The sequence below is a fragment of the Oryctolagus cuniculus genome, chromosome 5 (assembly GCF_051225735.1).
Source record: "Oryctolagus cuniculus isolate XC-2025 breed Fujian yellow rabbit chromosome 5, ASM5122573v1, whole genome shotgun sequence".
NCBI lineage: Eukaryota > Metazoa > Chordata > Mammalia > Lagomorpha > Leporidae > Oryctolagus > Oryctolagus cuniculus.
Window position 1 is genome coordinate 17,117,935 of NC_142871.1, and position 20,572 is coordinate 17,138,506.

Below are 20,572 nucleotides of genomic sequence, written 5' to 3' on the forward strand. Positions count from 1 at the left end.
AGTGGATAAAGCATATAGAAGGGGTGTTTTTTGTCTGTGGGGTCGGTATGGCCTGGATACCTTTTGGACCAGAGAGATGTAGGTTTGAATCGGGGTTTGGCGTGCACTCGTATAAATGCGGGCAATTTACTTAGTGTCCCTGTGATTGTCATTTCTCTAAAACGGGAAGAGGAAGACCAATTTCACAAGGTGTTTTCCTGAAATGAGAATATAAAGCACGTGGCACAGTGCATATGCACTCAACGAGCTGTAGCTGCAAAAACAACTCACAGATTGGCCAAGGCTGGGCGTTGTATCTGTATTAACCGTGTCACAGAAAGGGGACAGAGCCAGGAACGCACGCACACTGGGCAGGAAGAGGACTGTGAGATGAGGGGTGTCACTTTGTCATCGTCTGCCGGTACCTTTCAGACTGCTGAGCAGTTGTGATTTTCCCAGGAGACCGGCAGACGACAGGTGGGGCCCGGCGAGGGCACCTGGCTGCCAGCAGGCCAGCGACTCACCACGAAGACAACACAGCCTCCTCGCTGCCTGGGCGCCCTGTGTCTCCCAACGTCCTGAGGAGACTCAGGCTCAAGGCCAAGGCCACACCTGTGACAGTCATTTCCTGAGCGCAGCGTCACTGCTGCCAGCCCCGAGGACCTGAGGACCTGATGCCTTTTCAGGGCAGACAGAGGGCGAGGGAGACTCTGTCCCTTCTCAGGGATCTTGGGCCTCCTGCTCTGCAGAAGGCGACCCCACTTTCTGCGTCACCTTGCTCCTCCCTGCTGGTCATGGCCCACTTCGCCATCCACATGGATAATCTACCCCGATCTCGCCTCTCCCCAGACAACCACTTTTTCCCTTCTCTGAACGTCCCAGAAGGGAAGTCCACCTGCAGCCTGGTCCTCCTGTCCTCTTTTTCTCTCACTTGAGCCACCTGTCCTCATGTCTCAGCCGCCGCATCTGAAATCGCCCTTTCAGAGGCTCGCAGCGGCTGGGATGGTTCATCCACTCCCGCTTGCTGGTCCCTGCCTGCCTTCCCCTTCTCGGCGTTCTCTCCTTGCCTCTTCCCCGAGCCGCCCTCTCCCCTGCAGTTCCCACGGGTGTTGGGGCTTCCCAAACGTTTCCTTCCCTTGGCACATACTTGTGGGTCTGCCTGTCAATGCTTAGGGCTTCAATTACCATCTCTAGGGAGGGGGCCTCCTGATCCGCAGCTCCCCAGAACCTGAATTTCCACCTGCAGCCGGCCCCGCCCACCATGGGGCGCAGCAGAGCGGCTCGCCTGCTCTCACTCCCATCTAACCTGCTCCTGCCCCCTCGGCAGCCTGCCTGGGAACCCACAGCCCTGCGCCCTCAGCCCCACCCTGCCTCCCCCTGACGCCTCGTGGGCACCTCTGTGCTGCCTTTGCCTCGGTGGCCTGAGGACGGCGTTGGACTCATTCTCCTCCGGCCTCCAATCTCACTCCTGCAACTTACGTGTCACACGGTGCCCATCCTCTGCCTCCAAAACCACCGGTCGCTTCTCCACACCCTGCATCCAGACCCCACGCTGTGCATACCCATGGCCCCCCATGCCCCGCCCCCTGCCGACGGCCTCCGTTCCCACCCCGTGTCCTCCTGCCCAGGCACCAGGAACCCAGGCGCTCGGCCCTTCACTCCTCTCCATGTTGGTTTATGCTGCTCTCTCAGCCCGGGTTTCATTTCTCCCACCCAACAAAGGCGTTCCTCCTCCTCCAAGAATGAGCCCGTAGACCTCGTCCCTCCTTTCTTTAGCTGCACAGAACTGAGCTGAACGTGTCTCTTCCCACACACCTGGCTTGCACCTCCGCTGCTTCATCCCGCGGCACGAGCAGTCCACAGCCTCCCCCCGGCACCTGGAACCTCCTTCCTGGCCAAGCTGCATCTCATTTCCCCCGGTTCCTTCCCCAAAAGTGCCCGGTGCATTCTGGAACACACCACTTCCTCCACAGCCGTCACTTCTCTAGATGCTTCCTGACCGGTTTTCCCCCTACTTTTTCTTCTTTCAAGTCCCCAAGAGACAAACACCCATCACAACAGCACCCCTGGCCTCTGACACCCCTGAGCCCTCCTCATCCGCCCTCTCACTGGTCTTTCTTTCCAACCTGAGCATTTCTCGCCCTGAGGCCGCCGGGCAAGGACTGGGCCACTTTCGCCGTTTCTGCTTCCTTGACCTTGCGCTCTTACCTTGGCTGGAATCTTGGCCGCGTGGTTCTCCAGGATCAGCCTCTTCAGGTGCAGAACCCAGAGGCGCTTGTCCTGCTGGGATTTCGCCTATGGGGAGTAGGTTTGGGCGGTCAGACCCCGGCCGCCTCCGCCGCCGTGCCCATGTGCCCGAGGCCGCCCGGTGGCCCTCTGTGAGGGTGGGGTTGGCGGGCACTGCCCTCACCTGCACTGTGTGCTGCAGCTTGGGGTTCTTGTAGTGGAAGACGCTGAAGCTGAGTGGCTCCTTCGGGATCACCTCGACCAGCATGAGGTTGCCACACTGAGCGGAGAGCAGGGAGCCGGTGAGGCGGACCCAGGAGAGGACGCCCCGGCTGCGCCCCCAGGCCCCGCCCACGCCCCGCGGGCCGACCTACCAGGATGTGGGCTTTGTAGGTGAAGGTGTCGTCTCTCTTCTTGGTGATGAGCAGCAGCTTGTCCAGCAGGAAGAGCGTGCGTTCGTTCTTGGCTCGCTGGAGGCGGAAGGTCCCCTCGAGCACTAGCTCCCCGTAGCTCGTCAGGTCCGGGCCCTTCCAGTTGGTGAGCAAACTCTGGATCTCCTGAGGAAGGCAGGGGTCCCTGGGATCACACAGTGGGAAGCGAGGCAGCGAGGCCTCGGCGGCCCATCTGTGGAGCCTCCGGCATGGTGACCCGAGGTCTGCCACACGGTTGGAGGATCTAGGTGGGAGCGAAGGGCGGCCAGGGGTCTACGACTTAAACCTGCCTTTATGGGAAGGGCCCTGGGAGAAACGCGGCCAGTTGTTAGTGGATGGCTTCCAATTACACACTTCTTTTTTTATTTTTTGAGAGGCAGAGTTAGACAGTGAGAGAGTGAGAGAGTGAGAGTGAGTGAGAGAGAGAGAGAGTAAGGTCTTCCTTCTGTTGGTTCACCCCCCCAAATGGATGCTACGGCCAGCGCTGTGCTGATCCGAAGCCAGGAGCCAGGTGCTTCCTCCTGGTCTCCCATGCGGGTGCAGGGTCCAAGCACTTGGGCCATCCTCCACTGCACTCCTGGGCCACAGCAGAGAGCTGGACTGGAAGAGGAACAACTGGGACAGAATCCGGCACCCCAACCGGCACTAGAACCCTGTGTACCGGCACTGCAGGCAGGGGATTAGCCTAGTGAGCCACGGCGCTGGCCCCAATTACACACTTCTGTGCCAACAGTCCCTGTGCCGGGGCTGGCAGCGACCATGGCCTCCTTCCAGAGCCAGGCAGAGGGGCCCCTCGGGTGGGCATTCTTCCCTGGAAGAGGGGCGTGCACCCTCCTCTCTGGGACTTAGTGTGCATCACTGTCTACATTTTTAAGGGAGCCTGATTTCATTTCAAAAACTGAAAATATTCACAAGCAGACAATGAAACACTTCATTGGTTGAAAATAGAAATGAATAGCAATGGAGAAGCATTTGAGCCAGAGTCTGCCCTAGGCGCTGCAGAACGCTGAGCAAAGTCACACACAGCACAGACAACCATTTCCGAACATGCCACAGACATCTGACGTCATGTCTGCAAAACACTCGAATGATTAAGCATTGAACACTCTGTTAACTGCAGAAGTTAGACACAGCCTGGGAGATTAGGATGTTGTCTAATATTTATAATATTAAATATATACTTATAAAGGATTTATAACATATATTTATGCTTTATGAATATTTTTACTTTGAGAGGGAGGGAGGGAGGGAGGGAGAGAGAGAGATAGCTCCATCTGCTGGTTCACTCCCCAAAAGCCTGCAATGGCTCAAGCTGGGCTTGACAGAAGTGGGGCACTGGGAACTCAATCCAGGTCTCCCACATGGGTGGCAGGAGCCCAAATGCTTGAGTCATCGCTGCTGCTTCCGAGGGGGTTTGTGTTTTAGGAAGCTGGAGCCATGAGCCATGGTCAGATGTTAAACCCAGACTCTCCAGTGTGGGACAAACGCATCTCAACTGGCATCTGAGGGGACAGACTAACACCTGCTCCCACGCCCTTTTAAAATTACACTCACACACAGTTTCGTAAGTGTGAGAGGCAGAGAGACAGCAGGGGTGTGGGAAGCTCCCATCTACTCGTTCACTTTTTAAATGCCCACAATGGCCATCGCTGGGCCAGGCTGAAGCTGGAAGGCAGGAACTCAATCCAGGGCCCCCAGGTGGCTGGCAGGGACCCAGCTACTTGAGCCATTATGTGCAGCCTCCCAAAATGTACATTAGCAGGAGGCTGAAATGAGAAGTTGAGTAAGAACTCCAATACAAGCTCTCCAACGTGGGATGTGGGTGTCTTCAGTGCCAGACCAGGTGGCCAGCCTGAGCGGCCTTGACACTTGATTAGAGAATAGTAACATGCGATGCACCTGCAGTGCTGCTGGGCGCAGTGTCTCAGGCTCACCTGCAGCCGCACTGCGTGCTCATGCTTCCGCTTCATGTCGTTGATGTGCCAGGCTACGCGCTGCATCGTGTCTATGGCGTCCAGCACCACGTCGTAGCCTTCCGTGTCCTTGTCAAGGTGATTTTCTATTTCCTTAAAACAACACACAACAAACTAGCTCTCTTCCATTTTCTCTTATACAGCCAGTGAAACAAAAGACACATCTATGATTAGATTCTTATAATTTAATTTTGTTACTTATTATGTACTATCATCATTCTTTAAGACTTTCATGTAACTTATCAGAAACACCTGTAGCAAAATTGTAAGTTAAGAATAAAAAAGACGTATTTATTTATCTGAAAGGCAGAGGAGACAGCGAAAAGAAGGAGAAAAAGCCCTTCTATCTACTGACTCCCCAAATGGCAATGCCTTGGGATTGGCCAGGCTGAAGCCAGGAGCCTGGAACTTTATCCACGTCTTGCACGTGGGTGCAGGAGACCAAGGACTTGGGCCATCTTCCGCTGCTTTCCCAGGTGCATTAGCAGAGAGCTGGATTGGAAGTGGAGCAGCTGGGACACTAACTGGTGCCCACATGGGATGCCGACACGGATACAGCACCTTCATCCACTGTACCACAACTCCAGCTCCCTAAAAATTGGCCTTACAGCTCAGAGTTCAGAGCTTCCTGGTAGTCAATGTAATCTGAGGGGTCTTCAAAAAGTTCATGTACAACTTATACTATAAAAAACTATGCACTCAAATTTTCATTGCACTCAAATAAACTTATCTTTTAACTCCATTTTCCATGAACTTCTGAAGTCCCTTCATATAGCTCTCCATACTGTAATTTCAGATTTTTTTTTGTAATTCTGACTCTTATAAGATGAAAAGCATACTTTTTTTCCTTCCACAGGAAGAAAATGTCTCTCCAGGACTTAATATGTTACAGATTAAAAAGTACAGTAGACAGCTTTTTAGAAATCCCTCTATAGAGGGTGCATTTTCGGGTAGTCAAGGTTTTAACATACAAGTGAAGTTCACTAAGAGAGTCCTTCAGAGTGCTGAGACAGATCACATGGGGAGGCACTCAGTTCTCTGAGCACCAGACGTCTGCTACATTTGCACGGTCTTAGCACTTGAGTCCCACAATCCTGGGGAGAAAAGTGAGTGACACAGTCTCTGTCCTAATTCTTTTGAGCACATGAGATGTCTGGCCCGACTCCCCAAGAGTCTATGGATAGAGATTACTGTTCTTTTTGATTATCTTCTCCCCATCCCCTAACAGAGTACTGGTTAATACATGCTTATGAAATCGAAGCTCTACCTTCTTAAAAACAAGAATAACAGTAATCCTAAATAAGTATCAAAAGCAGTATTCAAAAATAATCATCAGGGAGCCAGCACCGTGGCTCACTTGGTTAATCCTCTGCCTGGGCACCGGTTCTAGTCCCGGTTGCTCCTCTTCCAGGCCAGCTCTCTGCTGTGGCCCGGGAAGGCAGTGGAGGATGGCCCAAGTGCTTGGGCCTTTGCACCCACATGGGAGACCAGGGAGAAGCACCTGGCTCCTGGCTTTGGATCTGCGCAGTGCTGGCTAGCAGCCATTTGGAGAGTGAACCAATAGAAGGAAGACCTTTCTCTCTGTCTCACTGTCTATAAAAAAATCTTTTTAAAAAATAATCATCAGATCATTTCAATGACATTTATCATCCATAACCAGGTAGCTGTCAAATGTTGAACCAATGGCAGATCAGCTCCATCACCTTATCGTAATACTTTGTAAATCTTTACTGAGTACTCAAATAGGAATTTACATTCTTCTTTCTGTATTTAAACTCAGTTACAAAAAGGTCCATGAACTCACTTAAACTCATAACTCTTAGTTAAGTACAAGATTCACAGCAAAAAGTTTTTTAAAAAATATTAATTTCTTCTTTCAACCTACAAGGTGATTCTGTCCATCAATAAACAGACCGAGAAGGAAGGAGGATATTCCTTAGGGAGCTTCATGGTGGTTATCCAACTTTGAAATAATGCATACAACAGAGAGGGAACTTTCAAAGTCAACTATAAAAGCAAAAATACTTCAAAGGTGACCAGAAGTTAGTTTTGGATGAGCCCAGGCCCTCTTCTTCCCTTCTGTCTCTGTTGCCGGCTCTTAATTGAGAGCATAAGAGCCCTCTTTCCTATTAGTTGACTTTTTGTAAGACGCTTGATGTGTCCTCTCACAAGATCAACCACCTGAGATCGCAGACTTTTGATTGGCAGCCACCCTACTGTCTAGAAGACGATGATTAGATAATGTCGGGACACTCTCGTCGTAGTCAACAGAGTTCAGTCAAGATTTGTCCCAGGATAGCCACTATTGATTTAAGAATGATTTGGACACCAATCTAGCAAATTAATCCCCACTAAACCCCAGAGGTCATTAGGATCAATGGAAAAAATAAAGAACACCCCTGGTGTGGCTTCACAGAATACAAGATTCTCCAACAATGAGTCATCCAGGCAAACAGAAAAGCTATGAAATTTCTGGGAAAGCTGGACTGAAAAAGTTCTTCACTTTTACATGCATCAGCTACACAAACCTGGGAATGGTTATCCAAGTTAGAAACCTGGAATCTTGGTAGGAAGAAAATCCCCACATGTTGCAGGCATGTTGGCACAGCGGGGAGCTCTGGATTAAAATCCCTTTAAGAAGGGATTTTTTTAATGTGGGATAAAATTAATAAAACAAAAACAGCTTATTTTTACTGAGTTCCAGTAAGCTACAGTGTATGCGGGAAAGTTCTAGGATTTGGACGCGCACAGCCCTGTTCCTAACCATGCAGGTACACCGCCTTCCTCCGGTCACAAAGGTTAGCAAATCTTACAGAGTGCAAGTAATCTTTAAAGCAACTTCCTGGGAGGATAAGAAACAACACCTGGAGGGCACTGTCTTTGTTTCTAAGGTCTCCATGCATTTTGTGCAAGTCCTGAGAGATGGTATAAAAAGATACAGGATACGGCTCAGCCCAGACATCATTCTCATGGTGCACATGTCCTCTCTGTCTTCAACCCCTTCCCCTTGCTCTCAGACAACAGCTAACACAGGACAAACAGCTTTCTCTCCCAGCTGAGTTGGGGCTCATGGAAATAAGACATTAACAAAACCCCTTGTTCACTGAGGTGATAGCTCCCTGCCCGAAACAGTCACTGCCTGGTTTGTAGTGCTCCCAACCCCTATCAGCATCAGAGCTAAACTTCATCTTTTTACTTGGCTGTTGTCAATGGGGCTGCAGGCTTGCAATATAAATATCTCTAAATCCTCAAAGCAGATCAGTCGGTTGTAAAGTAAGAGGATGGAAAACACGTCCATATGTCCGAAGCCTCTTCTGGTATCCACCCCCCCCCCCCCCATGTTAATACAGAAACACAGAACCTGCAGCCCTGGGAGCGCACCAGTGCAGGCAGCTACTCACATGCAAAAGGAGGTGATACTTGAGAATCCGCTGCACTGGCTTCAGGAGATAGGACCCCAAAGGCAGGGAGTGTCTCAGGCTTTCCTGACGTTCCCGGAAGAATTTAGCCAAGGTCTTATTCCGCATGCATTCTGTCAGCACAGCCACGGATCTGCAGGAAGAGCCAATGATTTTAATCCAAATTGTGTACATGAGTATTTGAGTCTTTTTTTTTTATTTAAAATTTTTATTGACTTACTTGAAGGGCAGAGAAAGAGAGGGAGAGGAAGAGGGAGAAAGAAGGCGAGCGAGCGAGCGAGAGAAAACAGAGACACAGAGAGATCTCCATCTGCTGACTCATTCCCCAAATGGCCACAACATCGAGGACTTAGCCCGCTCAAAGCCAGGAGCCCGGGAATCAGTCTGGATCTTCCAAGTGGGTGGCAGGGACTGAACACTTAAGCCATCATCTGCTGCCTCCCAGGACGCACATGAGCAGGGAACTGGACTTGGAAGTGGAGCCTGGACTAGAATCCAGACACTCTGGTACAAGTGTCCCAAGCAGGACACTAATCAATGCACCAAACGTCTACCCAGCATTTGAGTTCTAAACACTGGTGTCGGTGCACATGCACTCAGAGGAGTAGGGGAGCCATGGAGCTATAGCCTGACCAGAACTCCTTTGGGCAAATTAGGAAAAGGAGTCCCTTTGGGTGGGTGAATTAGGAAAGGCGCTGTACCAGGCACAGCAGTGCTGTGCACCTGGGGCTTTTAAGCAGCAAGCTCCTCTCTTCTGGATTTGCAACACAGGTCTCTTGGCTTGGCAAAGGGGATTTGGTTCAGATTTTAGCCCCAGTTTCATCCTATCGGGGCGTCTTTGTGCAGTGCCTATCCTGTACATCTGTACTCAGTTTCTACAAGCTGGATTATAAGAAGCAGGCATCTTTATGCTAAGACACAAAGAGTTCCCATGGTGGCTGTTTGGGATTAAGACACTGCTTGGGATGCCAACATCCCACATCAGAGTGCCTCGGTTACAGTCCACCTCCGCCAATTCCAGCTTCCTGCTAATGTGCACCCTGTGAGGCAACAGGTGATGGTTCAAGCACTCGGGCCCCAGCCACACACATGGGAGGCCTGGATGGAGCTCCTGGCTCCTCCTAGCTTTGACCTTGCCCGGTCCAGCCAGCTTTTCAACATGAATGAGTGAATGGACAAATGAACGAGTAAACAAATGAATAAACAGAAAAGGGAGTTTCTTCTTGCCAGGAGGTTCAGCCTCTGCCACCCCACTGCCACCCCCTCCAATGGTCACCTTTATATAAGGCACAACCTGTGGGACTATGTGTGATGTCCCCCTTCCTTTGAGAGCTCTTCCCATGCTTGACTTCTCTTTGGGAATCTCTTTTCTTATTTTTAAATGTTTACTTATTTATTTATTTGAAAGGCAGAGTTAAAGAGATGGAATGACACAGAGAGAGAGCACGCGCGCGTCTCCATCTACTGGTTCATTCCCCAAATAGCTAGCTGCAATGACTAGGACTGGGCCAGACCAAAGTTAGGAGCTTCCTCTGGGTCTCTTACGTGGGTGGCAGGGGCCCAAGCACTTGGGCCATCTGCTGCTGCTTTCTCAGGTGCATTAGAGGGAGCTGGATTCTAAGTGGAGCAGCCAGGACTCGAACCAGCACCCGTATGGGATGTCACAGCAGAGACTTAAGTTGCTGCGCCACAAGGCTGGCCCAGCCCTCTGGGAACCTTTGAGCAGATCCCCTTCTCTGCCTGCTCGGAGTGCTTCTCCTCATTCTAAACAGAGTTTCTGAGAAGGCCGGATGGGGAGCGCCTTGCTGAGAGGTCAGCAAAGGGGCTAGAATTCCTCCTCCAGCTGGGCTCCCACAGAGATCAAGTGCACAGCCCCGAAGCATCCTGAGGGAATGCTTGAAACAAGGCTTAGATCACACGCACGGAGCAAGCTAACGTGTGTCATCACACACACACAGTAAAATCCTGTGGCCTTGTAACTTGGAAGAAAACAGGCAGAAATAATTTCAGACCTTTCCCTCTCCAAATCACTAATAATGTTTGCAGGATTCATTGAGAAAAATCAGGTAGAGCTAAACAACAAAAATATGCCTCCTTGGTGGGAAGAGAAATGAAGTCTCATAACTAAGTCATCAGAATTCCTTTTATGGGGGTTACATCCCATAGGAGCACCTGATCACTTCTGATTCAGCTCCCTGCTGATGTGCCTGGGAAGGTAGCAGAAAATGGCCCAAGTGCTTGGGTCTCTGTCACCCACGTGGAGACCCAGATGGAGTTCCTGACCCCTGCCTTCAGCCTGGCACAGCCCTTGCTGTTGTAGCCATTTGGGGAGTGAACCAGTGGGTGGTAGTGACCTCTCTCTCTCTCTCTTTCTCTCTCTCGTCTCTCCCTTCCTCTTTGTAACTCTACCTTTCAAATAAATAAATAAAAAGTCTTACAAAAAAAGGAAAAATGAATTCCTTTTGGGTCGACACTTTGAGAAGTATCTGTACAAACTCATGCCCTTTCCCCTGGAGTCGGCATTCCAAAGCTCTCCCTCATCCTGCCCCTGAGCCCCGCTAAGGTTCTGTACAGTCAGAACTGGTTGCCCTGTAGCTTCCTGGCCATCTAAGGGCTGCAGCTCTTGCTCAAAAATAAGAACCATGAGCACACTGTGCTCCAGGCTTCCTGGGCGGGCACCTGAGGACAATGGCCTGCTTGCTGTGCTTGTGTCACTCCGGGTGGGGGAACGAGAGGGGAGGGGCATGTACCTGTCACAGCAAAGTCACTGGGGCGTGACTGGTGTGAAGAAAGTGGACACTTGAAGATGTGTGGGTGACACTCAGTATCACAGCCTGGATCCCAAGAGGGAAGGAGGATTGTCAGATGGGCTGGGACACCTGGCGCTCGTGGGTGGTTACGGCGGGGACTTGGAGGAACACAGCACAGGAGAGCAAATCCACTGGAGGGGAGGGGCTGAGGGGAAATGCGATAACTCTATGCACAGAAGAGCCTTGGTCCCAGGGCACCCTTCTGAGCACCTGTCTGCTAACAATGCCTCTTCAGAGCCAGACGCAAAACAAGACTTGCGCCAGGGAGCGGCCCTGAATGGTGCTCCCTGGCCTCACTGCTCCTCTTCTCAAGCATCTTGCATTTCCGTCATATATAAGCATATAAGACAGCCAGCTTGGTTTTGTACTTCCCTAGTAAACCAGAAAACCTGGATATGCAACTTTGTAAGCTTATATGAAGAAGTCCTTTCTTCAAAAAGTGTGATAAGTTTATAAGGAACTGTGCACAGACACAATCCACCCAGAAAAGCCCATCTATTGGTTTAGATTCCGATCCCTGGGATCAGAAATTTTCTTTTAGCTCTCAGATGTTGCAAATGTTCAGTTCAACATTTTGTATTTGTAGCATTTAACACAGTGTTCAGGGGTCAGTGAGAGCCGAGTACATATCTTTTTTGGAGAAAAGAGGAATGCCTACAGCTGTGGCCCATGATCTGAGGCCATTAAGCCCTTTACTGAAATGATAACTATTTTGTGCAGTGAACTCCCTACGCAGTCCTCTGCTCTCGCCCAGCAGAACCAGCGACCTGTGGAGATGAGGAACCCCTTGTCTCATTGTGGCGTATCAAGATCTGCCTTCCCCTGAACTCCACAAAACTTACAGGGTTCATAAAACCCACAGAGCAAGAACAGAACATCTTTTCTCCCCAGCTAGGGTACGGGCGTTTAAACCCAAAGCAGTGCTTCCCAATCGTAGAAACATGGTGCAACAGGACAAGGTAGGAGACAAGGCTTACAGTCAGGTGCAACTGGCTCACTTGCCCTCTGTAGACACTAGGGAGCCTTTTCAGTCTCTTTTAACAATGTTTCCCTGCACTGGCTCTGCAGGGAACCTTGAGACCCAAAGGAGTCCATCAACACCTGGGTTTCCCTGTAATCTATTCTCAGTGAGGTTTGCGTTTCCCCTTAGCGTTCCGCATAGTGGCAGGCACAGGATGTCCGACACCCACGCACATCAGACCAATTGGAGGCACAAGTACTCCTGCTCCTACTGGATCCATACCTTGGATAGTTAGTGCAATACTGGGTGTATATGTGGAACTCTTCACTCTGTAATTAAACAAGAGAAATTTTTATAGGCAAGAAAAAAAAAAGCACAGACATCAATAATCATTTAAAAATAATATAAAGAAATAGCATTCGGGCCTTTACTCACACTGGCCTGTCTCCTGAGTGCCTAGCGCCATCACCTACCTTGCTTTATACCTACAATTCACGTACACTTGACCTCATGTGAGTCCAGTACTCACATGAGCACCTGCTGTGTTGCACTGAGCCTGATGACATGGGAGGATCAAAATAAAGTTTCTATCTCCGGGTGCTCCTGGTTCTCTGGTGGAGGTGCAGTGTGGGAGGGGAACAGGAGTGAGATAATATCATGTGGAGAGGATGTGCTGGGGGTATGCACAGGCATGAGAAAGCTCCCACACACTTTCAAGACCCTTCATGCTGGATTCATATCTGATGCTGAAAGAGTGCATATTTTTAAGGTAATTTGTGTATTTTTTCATATTCAAAAGGAATTTTTGCTTAAAATCCTTCCCATTAAATTCAACTAGGATTAGGTTAAACATGTTATGTTACTATGGGAAGTTTCAAACACACAGCTGGACAGATATATACTTATGCAAACGTATATAAATGTATGCATGTAAGTAGGGAGGAGGGGGTAATAAATTGCCAAGTATCCATCATCCAACCTCAGTAATCCACTCACTGGCTGCATCCTACCTACTGTCCTGCCTCCCCATCATTCTGCAGCCAATTCTAGATATCTTATCACTTCACCTCTAACTACATCAGCATGTCTCTCCAAAACAAGGACTTTAAAGAAAAGCATCACCACAATGCCATTATCACACTTAAATCATTCCATAATACCCTTCTAGATCACCTTTGCTGTTCTTACTTCCTTTAAAATTTTTTTTTCCCTTTTCCAGTTTGCATATTTGGTTTGCAACCCAAATAAAGTCCCACGCAGCAACTGGTTGGTCTCTCTTAGTTGCTTTATTTTTTTTTAAGGTTTACTTATTTGAGAGGCAGAGTTACAGACAGAGGGAGGGAGAGGCCTTCTATCCTCTGGTTCACTCCCCAAATGGCTGCAATAGCCAGAGCTGGGCCAATCCAAAGCCAGGAGCCAGGAGCTTCTTCCCAGTCTCCCACGTGGTGCAGGGGCCGAAGCACTTGGGCCATCTTCTACTGCTTTCCCAGGTCATCAGCAGGGAGCTGGATTGGAAATGGGAGCAGCTAGGACTTGAACCAGTGCCTATCTGGGATGCAGGAGCTGCAGACAGAAGCTCAGCCTACTACACCACAATGCCAGTCCCTCTGTTGGCTGCTTGAATGTTGAGTTCTCTCTCACTTCTCCCTTTGCACATTCCTTGTTGAAGAAACCAGATTGTTTTTCCTGCAGGGTCACAGCCTCGATATTGCAGATGTCAAGCCCGGGGCTCCCTTGAACTTGCCCGGTCTGCTATCCTACTTGTGGTTTACTAGAAGATTGATCGGATTTGGGTTCCACAAATTCACCGCAGGTTGAAGCGCACCTCCTTCTAGAGGAACACGCATCTGGCTGCCTGTTTTTCTGTGATGCTCGCAAACACTGGTACTTATTACCTCAACCTGTTAGTTCATGAGGGGCTTCACACTGGGGATATTTCTACTTCGTTATTCCTTCTTTATTAGTCAGGATCTTTCCAAAAAAAGGAACTCCCTTAAATTAACTAACGGTTACTTTGCAGATATGGTCTATAGGGGAAAGGCAGGGGAAATGTTGGACCCTTTCCCTTACTTTTCAAAATCATGCATCCATTTTCTACTAAGATGACCAGCTTGGTTTTTTTTCCCCATATTAATGCAAATTCATGAATGTGAACCTATTTATTAGCAAGTTGCAGCTGCTTTCAGTCAATTATCTTCCCCGGTGCCCCGTTACTTCATCTTTGGCAAGAAGCTTCCTGCTGAGCATGCCTGGCTGGACCTGTCCGCTTCAGTAGCTCCTCACTTTCTGGTGTGGCGAGATGTGTTCCAGACCTCCCTGCGTGTTTCCCACCCGCACTCCCTCTTCCGGAGCTTTCATTCCTTTTGATAGGAAATTGTATCTGGAGACCACGTTGGGGCAGTAGAGACGTTCTGGCTACCAGGAGGATCACTTCTAGGCTTTCTCAGTGGACAGAGTTAGGAATACAGTATTCTTTTTTTAGGAATAAAGTACATCTTCAGTTCATACTAATATTTATAATTCAGATTCAGGGCGACTGCATTTTTAATGAGCCTCAATCATACTTATGTCTGTATTTTCTTTCTACTTCCAATTCTGGCTCTCAGTGGCACTGACATAAATACTTCTTTGCTTTCTTCTATGACACACTCAATAATTTCAGAATAACAATAGCAACACCACCATAAATAGTATCATTACTAAAACAGTTAACTACGTATTTGCTGTATCTCATCCATAGCATTCTCATTTTTTCAAATCAGTTGGAATTTCCCTTGGTGTGGTTAGCCTCCATTTGGGACATAATTCATTTCATTTTTTTTTCCATTTTGCTTTCAATTTTTGGAGGCTGATTTTTAAATCTTTGCTTTTATTTTACAATTATATAAAATGAGTACATCAATTGCTTCTAACTCAATTCTACATAGAAATCTGTATCAAAGAAGTCTGATCCCTATTCTTTGGCATTCTACTCAATTTCCTCCCTTCTCCTATCAGCAACCAACTTTTAATCTTACAGGCTGTCCTTTATTAAAAAACAGGCATATCCTCTTCCCTAGGTAAATAAATCACGCTATACCCACGATTTCCAATTACCTGGAAGGCTTGTTACAACAGCTTGCTGGCTCCCGTTACCGGTTTCTGACTTGAGAGGTCTGCAGTAGGACCTGAGATTTTGTGTTTCTAACAAGTGGCCAGGTGAGGCCGAAGCTGCAGGTCTAGGCACCCCACTTTTAGAAGCACAGGGCTACACATTATTGTACCCACTCTCCTTCCACACTCCCCCCTGCTGTGTAGAGATATATATCTACTTTTATTGCTCCGAAGCACTCCATTCTATGGATATACTATCACTTATTCAACCAGCTTCTTGATTAAGGACATGTGGGCTGTCTCTAGTCTTTTGTAGTAACAGATTCTATGGCAAAGAATGGCATCCTACTTATTGGATTTTAGTCTCTGTGTCCTTGGAATGGACTAGCGACTGCAGAATTGCTGGGGGAAGGGTAAATCCAGAGGCCAGATGTAGCCAAAGTCTCCCCATAGGGCCTTTTTCCATTTTGTCTCCCACAGTCGGGAGAGCATTTCCCTTACCCTCACCAGTATATGAAGCGTAGTACCATGTTTTCCAGCATAGTTGGTTCAAAAATCTAAATTAGCTGCCAACTACTACTAGTCAGAGGGTGTAAATATCTTGATCTCTGACTTCTGAAAGAGCATACAATCCATCCTCTGAGACCAGGCAAGCATCTCACTGCCATCGCCTCCACCTGGGCCCCTCCATGCACTGAGTTCACCTGCTGATGCCTGAAAGCAGCACTGGCTCCACGGAGGAGAAAGGCAAAGCGACTCGCCCGAGGTCTTGAGTAAGCAAATAGCAGACCAGAGCTTTCCCTGGATCTGCTCACAATCCCTGAGTGTCTTCCAGCTTCTTTCCTGCCTCCTGCCCCACTCATCCTGGGATTGAACAATACCAGCCTGACTTTCCTGACCTTTTGAGACCCTTAAGAGCATTTGACATGCCACATTAAAAAACGACACCAATGAAAATAAACTTCAATTGCATCATATGATTTATGGACACATATAACAGTCCTCATTAAACCCCAAGACCTCTGCACAGTTGAATTTCCAGGCATTTTGGGACATCATAGCTCTTGTCTCTATACCTATCTTAAATGAGCAGGTTTTGATTTAAATCAGCTACAGATTCTTAACATAGAATCAAATGCAAGTTTGATCTTATGTTTGTAAAGTTCTGCGGACCTTACAAACAATGGTTTTACACAAAACATCAACAGCCCCTAGGCAGTTAGAACTTAAATGCCATTAGTCATTATACTTTATTATATATGCTGCCCTAAATTCTTTTTAGCGAGACTCAAGAGAACATATTATACAAACGTGTACAAAGTATTAAAAAATAGAGGTTCCCTCATGGCTAGTCAACTCTTTTGAACTGTAAATGAGAGATGACGTAGAAATGAACTGAGAGTGCTAGGGCACTGAAATAGTTAAATGTTTATCGAATGGGTAACCAGGGTGAAGAAATCTATCTGATTTTAGGGTTTCTTCTGCCCCAAGGTCTCCTCCTCCTTCCTCTCACACTCTCAGATTCCTAAGGGGCTTCCACATCAGCCCTGCTCAAGAGGAATGGGTATGGGAGGGGGGGGGGGAAGGCAGGCAAGGAGAGGTCCTTCCAGGTGTTCCCTGGGAGACGGCTTGGGCTGCCCTGAAGGGAACTTTCATTTCTGTCCCTCTAGAGTATGCCAACTCCTTATTCTGTGAGCGGAGGTGAGAAGCAGCTGTATTCTCTGCGTGGTAAGGGTTCCTTTAACCTCCACATACCACAGAGCAAGCAAGGTCAAAGACGAATCTGTGTGTAAGCCCCGGCGATGCCCCGGCGATTCAGATAACAGCAGAAGTCAACAGCCAGCTCTCCCTCTTTCATTAATGGCCTCTCAATTAAAGCAATTTTCCACCCCTCCCCAGAGGGGAGCAGCTGGTGGTGTTTCAGAAAAGGTAACATCTCCTAAATTTCAGGGCGCTGAGTGAGAAGCAGGTTGTGCCAGAGCCCAGCACTCCCTCCCAATTCCCTGCTTCCCTGTGAAAGCGTGGAGTGCTGAGGTCAGCCTTCTAATTAAACTTGGCAAGATTACAATGAAAAATGAGATTTGGGAGTTGGCAGCGGGGCCCATAAACAAACTTTTATGTGAATAATTAAGCCAGTGCTGAGCGTATGCTGGAACGTCTTTAATCAACTGGCGATTACACTTACCAGTAAAAGCCCAGACATTTCCGAGAGCTTCTGTGTTGTTTATGCACTGTGGTTATTCCAACGTATCTTCTCTGAGACACTCAGCATATCTTTTGACCCATTTCTCCTTCTTTTATTTTCTTTCTCTTTTCCAAACCCATACTACCCTTCAGGAGAATCATCTGTGGGGCAGGCAACTTGTGAAAAGAACGGAGTGTGCAAGCATGTGTGCACATTTTACACGCTAACGTGCTCCCCGCAGCCAAGTCAGGGCAGTTTTATGTACAAGCCCATCACTGCCTTAAGGAACTTCAATAGAACCCAGGCTGTTATGTTTGGATGTGAAGGCATCCGGATGGGTCTACAGCGGTCAGCAGCGACTCTGTGCAGTGAGTCTATAGCCAGGACAGGCTGGCTGACATCTCCCAGGGACACCAGGCCTCTAAACGAGGTGCTAATTCTCCCTTGGTCCCAAAGCACCACCTTGAACTTTGCTTAAACCTTTGTGCATTTCAAGCCTTGACACAACTGCAGAAACTATAGGAACTTGTGTTGCAAAACAATTTCTGCTAGAGATTTTCCAAATGGAAACTATTGTATTTTTAAGAGACTGAAACACGTAAGATTCTATACATGAGGGGACTGAAAAACTTCATGGAAATGGAATTCAAAGTTTATTTTGATGCAAAAAAATTTGAAATCCGTGCACGGTTTTCCATGAGTCACATTTCCCACCAACCTTTGAAGACCCTTTCATATGCATGGATTTCAATTTTTTTTTTTTTTTTGCGCCAAAGAAAACTTATTTCCAACTTCATTTTCCATGAAGCTTTTGAAGTACTGCTGTATCAGAGAACAAGGTAGAATGTCGAGAAGCCAAGGATTGCCACAATGTTGCAGAATGTCTCTCTTCCAGGAATTCAAAGTAGAAACCACTGCCCTTTGAGCTTTAAGTCAAACCTGTTCCTTGTATTTTTCTGAACCATCAATGCAGCTGAAATGTAGGGAAATGAGAGTACATTTTTAGGACGTAGGAAATTCTGCTCCCTTATATTCCCTAAAAGATACATAGATGGGCTTGTGCCACAAATATGATATATAAACTATCTGGATGTGAATGGATTCGCATAACTGAATTAGCGTGGTACTTTATGGGTATTTATTTTTCTAACATTCTTCTCTACTCTGCTCTCCCACCGTTCAAGTTTTTCCTAGGAAAGAGTAACGTCACTCAGTAACTATACAAGTTCTAGGACAACGACCAAGTTAGCATCTCCCTCTCCCCACTAACAGTATATTTTTTTTTCCTTGCTAGTGGAAAAAAACAAAAACCAGAGAGATTAATGGCTAACCTCATCCCATATGGAACAAACCAGTCATTTTAACTAGAAAATGAAAACAATCCGTGCTCTGTATCTGCCTTGGTTGGCCCAGGGAAGAGAATGGTGCTTACCTTGGACACAAAACATTCTGCTATGGCCACGGGATCATTTTCACAGTTTTCCAAATCTTGTAGAAGTTCACTAATAAAAAAATAAAGCCAGGAAGTTTTAGATTGCAGGTTACTGGTTGAAGGCATTTTATATAACTTGAAAGTTTTAGTACTCTTATCACATTTACAAGGAATCATACAATTGGATAACTGAGGAACTACCGTCATTGTATCCAAGGCTTAGGGGACTTGCTCTAGGTCATGCTGGTATCATTTTTGTAGTTTTCCAAATCATGCAGAATTCCACTGATAATGCTCACAAACATTCACTCATCAAACAGTTGCCTGGGTATCAGCACAGAGCCAGGCATCAAAACTCATCAAATTATGAGCAATCAATGGTCCATGACCTCGTGCTTCTTGCAATCCATTGGGAATGCCAAGCATTCAATGAAAAACCATAGTGACAACTACAAAATTATAAACAGAGACACTGCTTTGAAGAAAGATATGCTAGGGGAGAAAACATCTTTCCTCAGATGTAAATCCACATGAATTAATTCTCAAACTGTGTGCCAAAAGCATAAATCTTATCTCCTTGTGTCCAAACATAAGACTTTCCCTTGTTGCATCTCTTTCTTGGTGGCCTCCCCTGGAGCCCTGTGCCCTTCTGCTCTGTCCTGCACAAGGTGCTCTCCAGGACTGTTGGGCACTCTTTTTTTTTTTTTTTTTTTGACAGGCAGAGTGGACAGTGAGAGAGAGACAGAGAGAAAGGTCTTCCTTTTGCTGTTGGTTCACCCTCCAATGGCCGCTGCAGCCGGTGCGCTGTGGCCGGCGCACTGCACCGATCCAATGGCAGGAGCCAGGTACTTATCCTGGTCTCCCATGGGGTGCAGGGCCCAAGGACTTGGGCCATCCTCCACTGCACTCCCTGGCTACAGCAGAGAGCTGGCCTGGAAGAGGGGCAACCGGGACAGAATCTGGCGCCCTGACCGGGACTAGAACCTGGTGTGCTGGCGCCGCAAGGCAGAGGATTAGCCTATTGAGCCGCGGCGCCGGCTTGGGCACTCTCTCAACATGGTCTTGACCATGGCCTTTGCCTCTGCTGTGTTAAGTGCCCTTGCTTCCCAGGTACCATTTTCGGTATATGGAGATGAAAACATCTGGTAGTTTTCTGAATAAGGGTAATGGGAGGTATGTTTTGAGACTCTTGCTGTTTAAAATGTTCTATCTCTTCATACGTAGCTGATAATGCCAGTGGATATCGGTTTCTTCCTTGGAAATCACTGAGTATTCAGGCACTATCCGTCACCTTCTATATTCCAGAACTGCTACCGAGTATCCACTATCCTTTAGATCCTTCCATTGCATTCCATGTGGCTCTTTTCATTTTTTGTTTTCTTTGTTTGTTTTTAATTCAGAAGGCTTTTAGAACTTTATCTGCTAGTGTAATTCTGAAATTCTGTGATGATAGGCTTTAAGGGCTTCTTTTGGCCTCTTTTGAGACAATCTGAAAGTATGGGAGTTGATCTTTTTTATATGTTTTTTTTTTTTTTTAATTTTTTTGACAGGCAGAGTGGACAGTGAGAGAGAGAGACAGAGAGAAAGGTCTTCCTTTTGCCGTTGGTTCACCCTTCAGTGGCCACCACGGCTGGCGCGCTGAGGCCAGTGCACCACGCTGATCTGAAGCCAGGAGCCAGGTGCTTCTCCTGGTCTCCCATGGGGTGCAGGGCCCAAGCACTTGGGCCATCCTCCACTGCACTCCCTGGCTACAGCAGAGAGCTGGCCTGGAAGAGGGCAACCGGGACAGAATCCGGCGCCCCGACCGGGATTAGAACCCGGTGTGCCGGCGCCGCAAGGTGGAGGATTAGCCTATTGAGCCGCGGCGCTGGCCTGGGAGTTGATCTTAAACAGTGGTTCTCCAGTGTGGTCCACTGACCCCTGGGGTCTCTGAGACCCTTTAGGAGGTCCCCAAGATCACTATTTCATAAAAGTACAGAGGTGCTATTGAATTTTGGGGGGGTCTAGGTCTCTGAACACACATCCACCTTCTGAGCAGGACAGAACTGTGTGCAGTCTCCCTC

The 20,572-nt window shown here is 47.9% G+C and overlaps 1 protein-coding gene across 16 annotated transcripts in view; it reads right to left on the minus strand.

Annotated features, from left to right (window-relative positions):
- Window positions 1–20,572, minus strand: part of PLEKHG1 (pleckstrin homology and RhoGEF domain containing G1) — a 229,533-nt gene that overhangs the window by 22,445 nt on the left and 186,516 nt on the right. For all 16 annotated transcript variants that reach the window (XM_008263680.5, XM_051854240.3, XM_089333612.1 and 13 more), the window contains 7 exons: window positions 18,510–18,579; window positions 12,082–12,128; window positions 8,011–8,161; window positions 4,571–4,702; window positions 2,580–2,762; window positions 2,390–2,485; window positions 2,188–2,274 (listed from right to left, as the gene is read on the minus strand). In XM_008263680.5, the coding sequence (XP_008261902.3) occupies window positions 2,188–2,274; window positions 2,390–2,485; window positions 2,580–2,762; window positions 4,571–4,702; window positions 8,011–8,161; window positions 12,082–12,128; window positions 18,510–18,579 (766 nt within the window). The remainder of the gene's footprint in view (window positions 1–2,187; window positions 2,275–2,389; window positions 2,486–2,579; window positions 2,763–4,570; window positions 4,703–8,010; window positions 8,162–12,081; window positions 12,129–18,509; window positions 18,580–20,572) is intronic.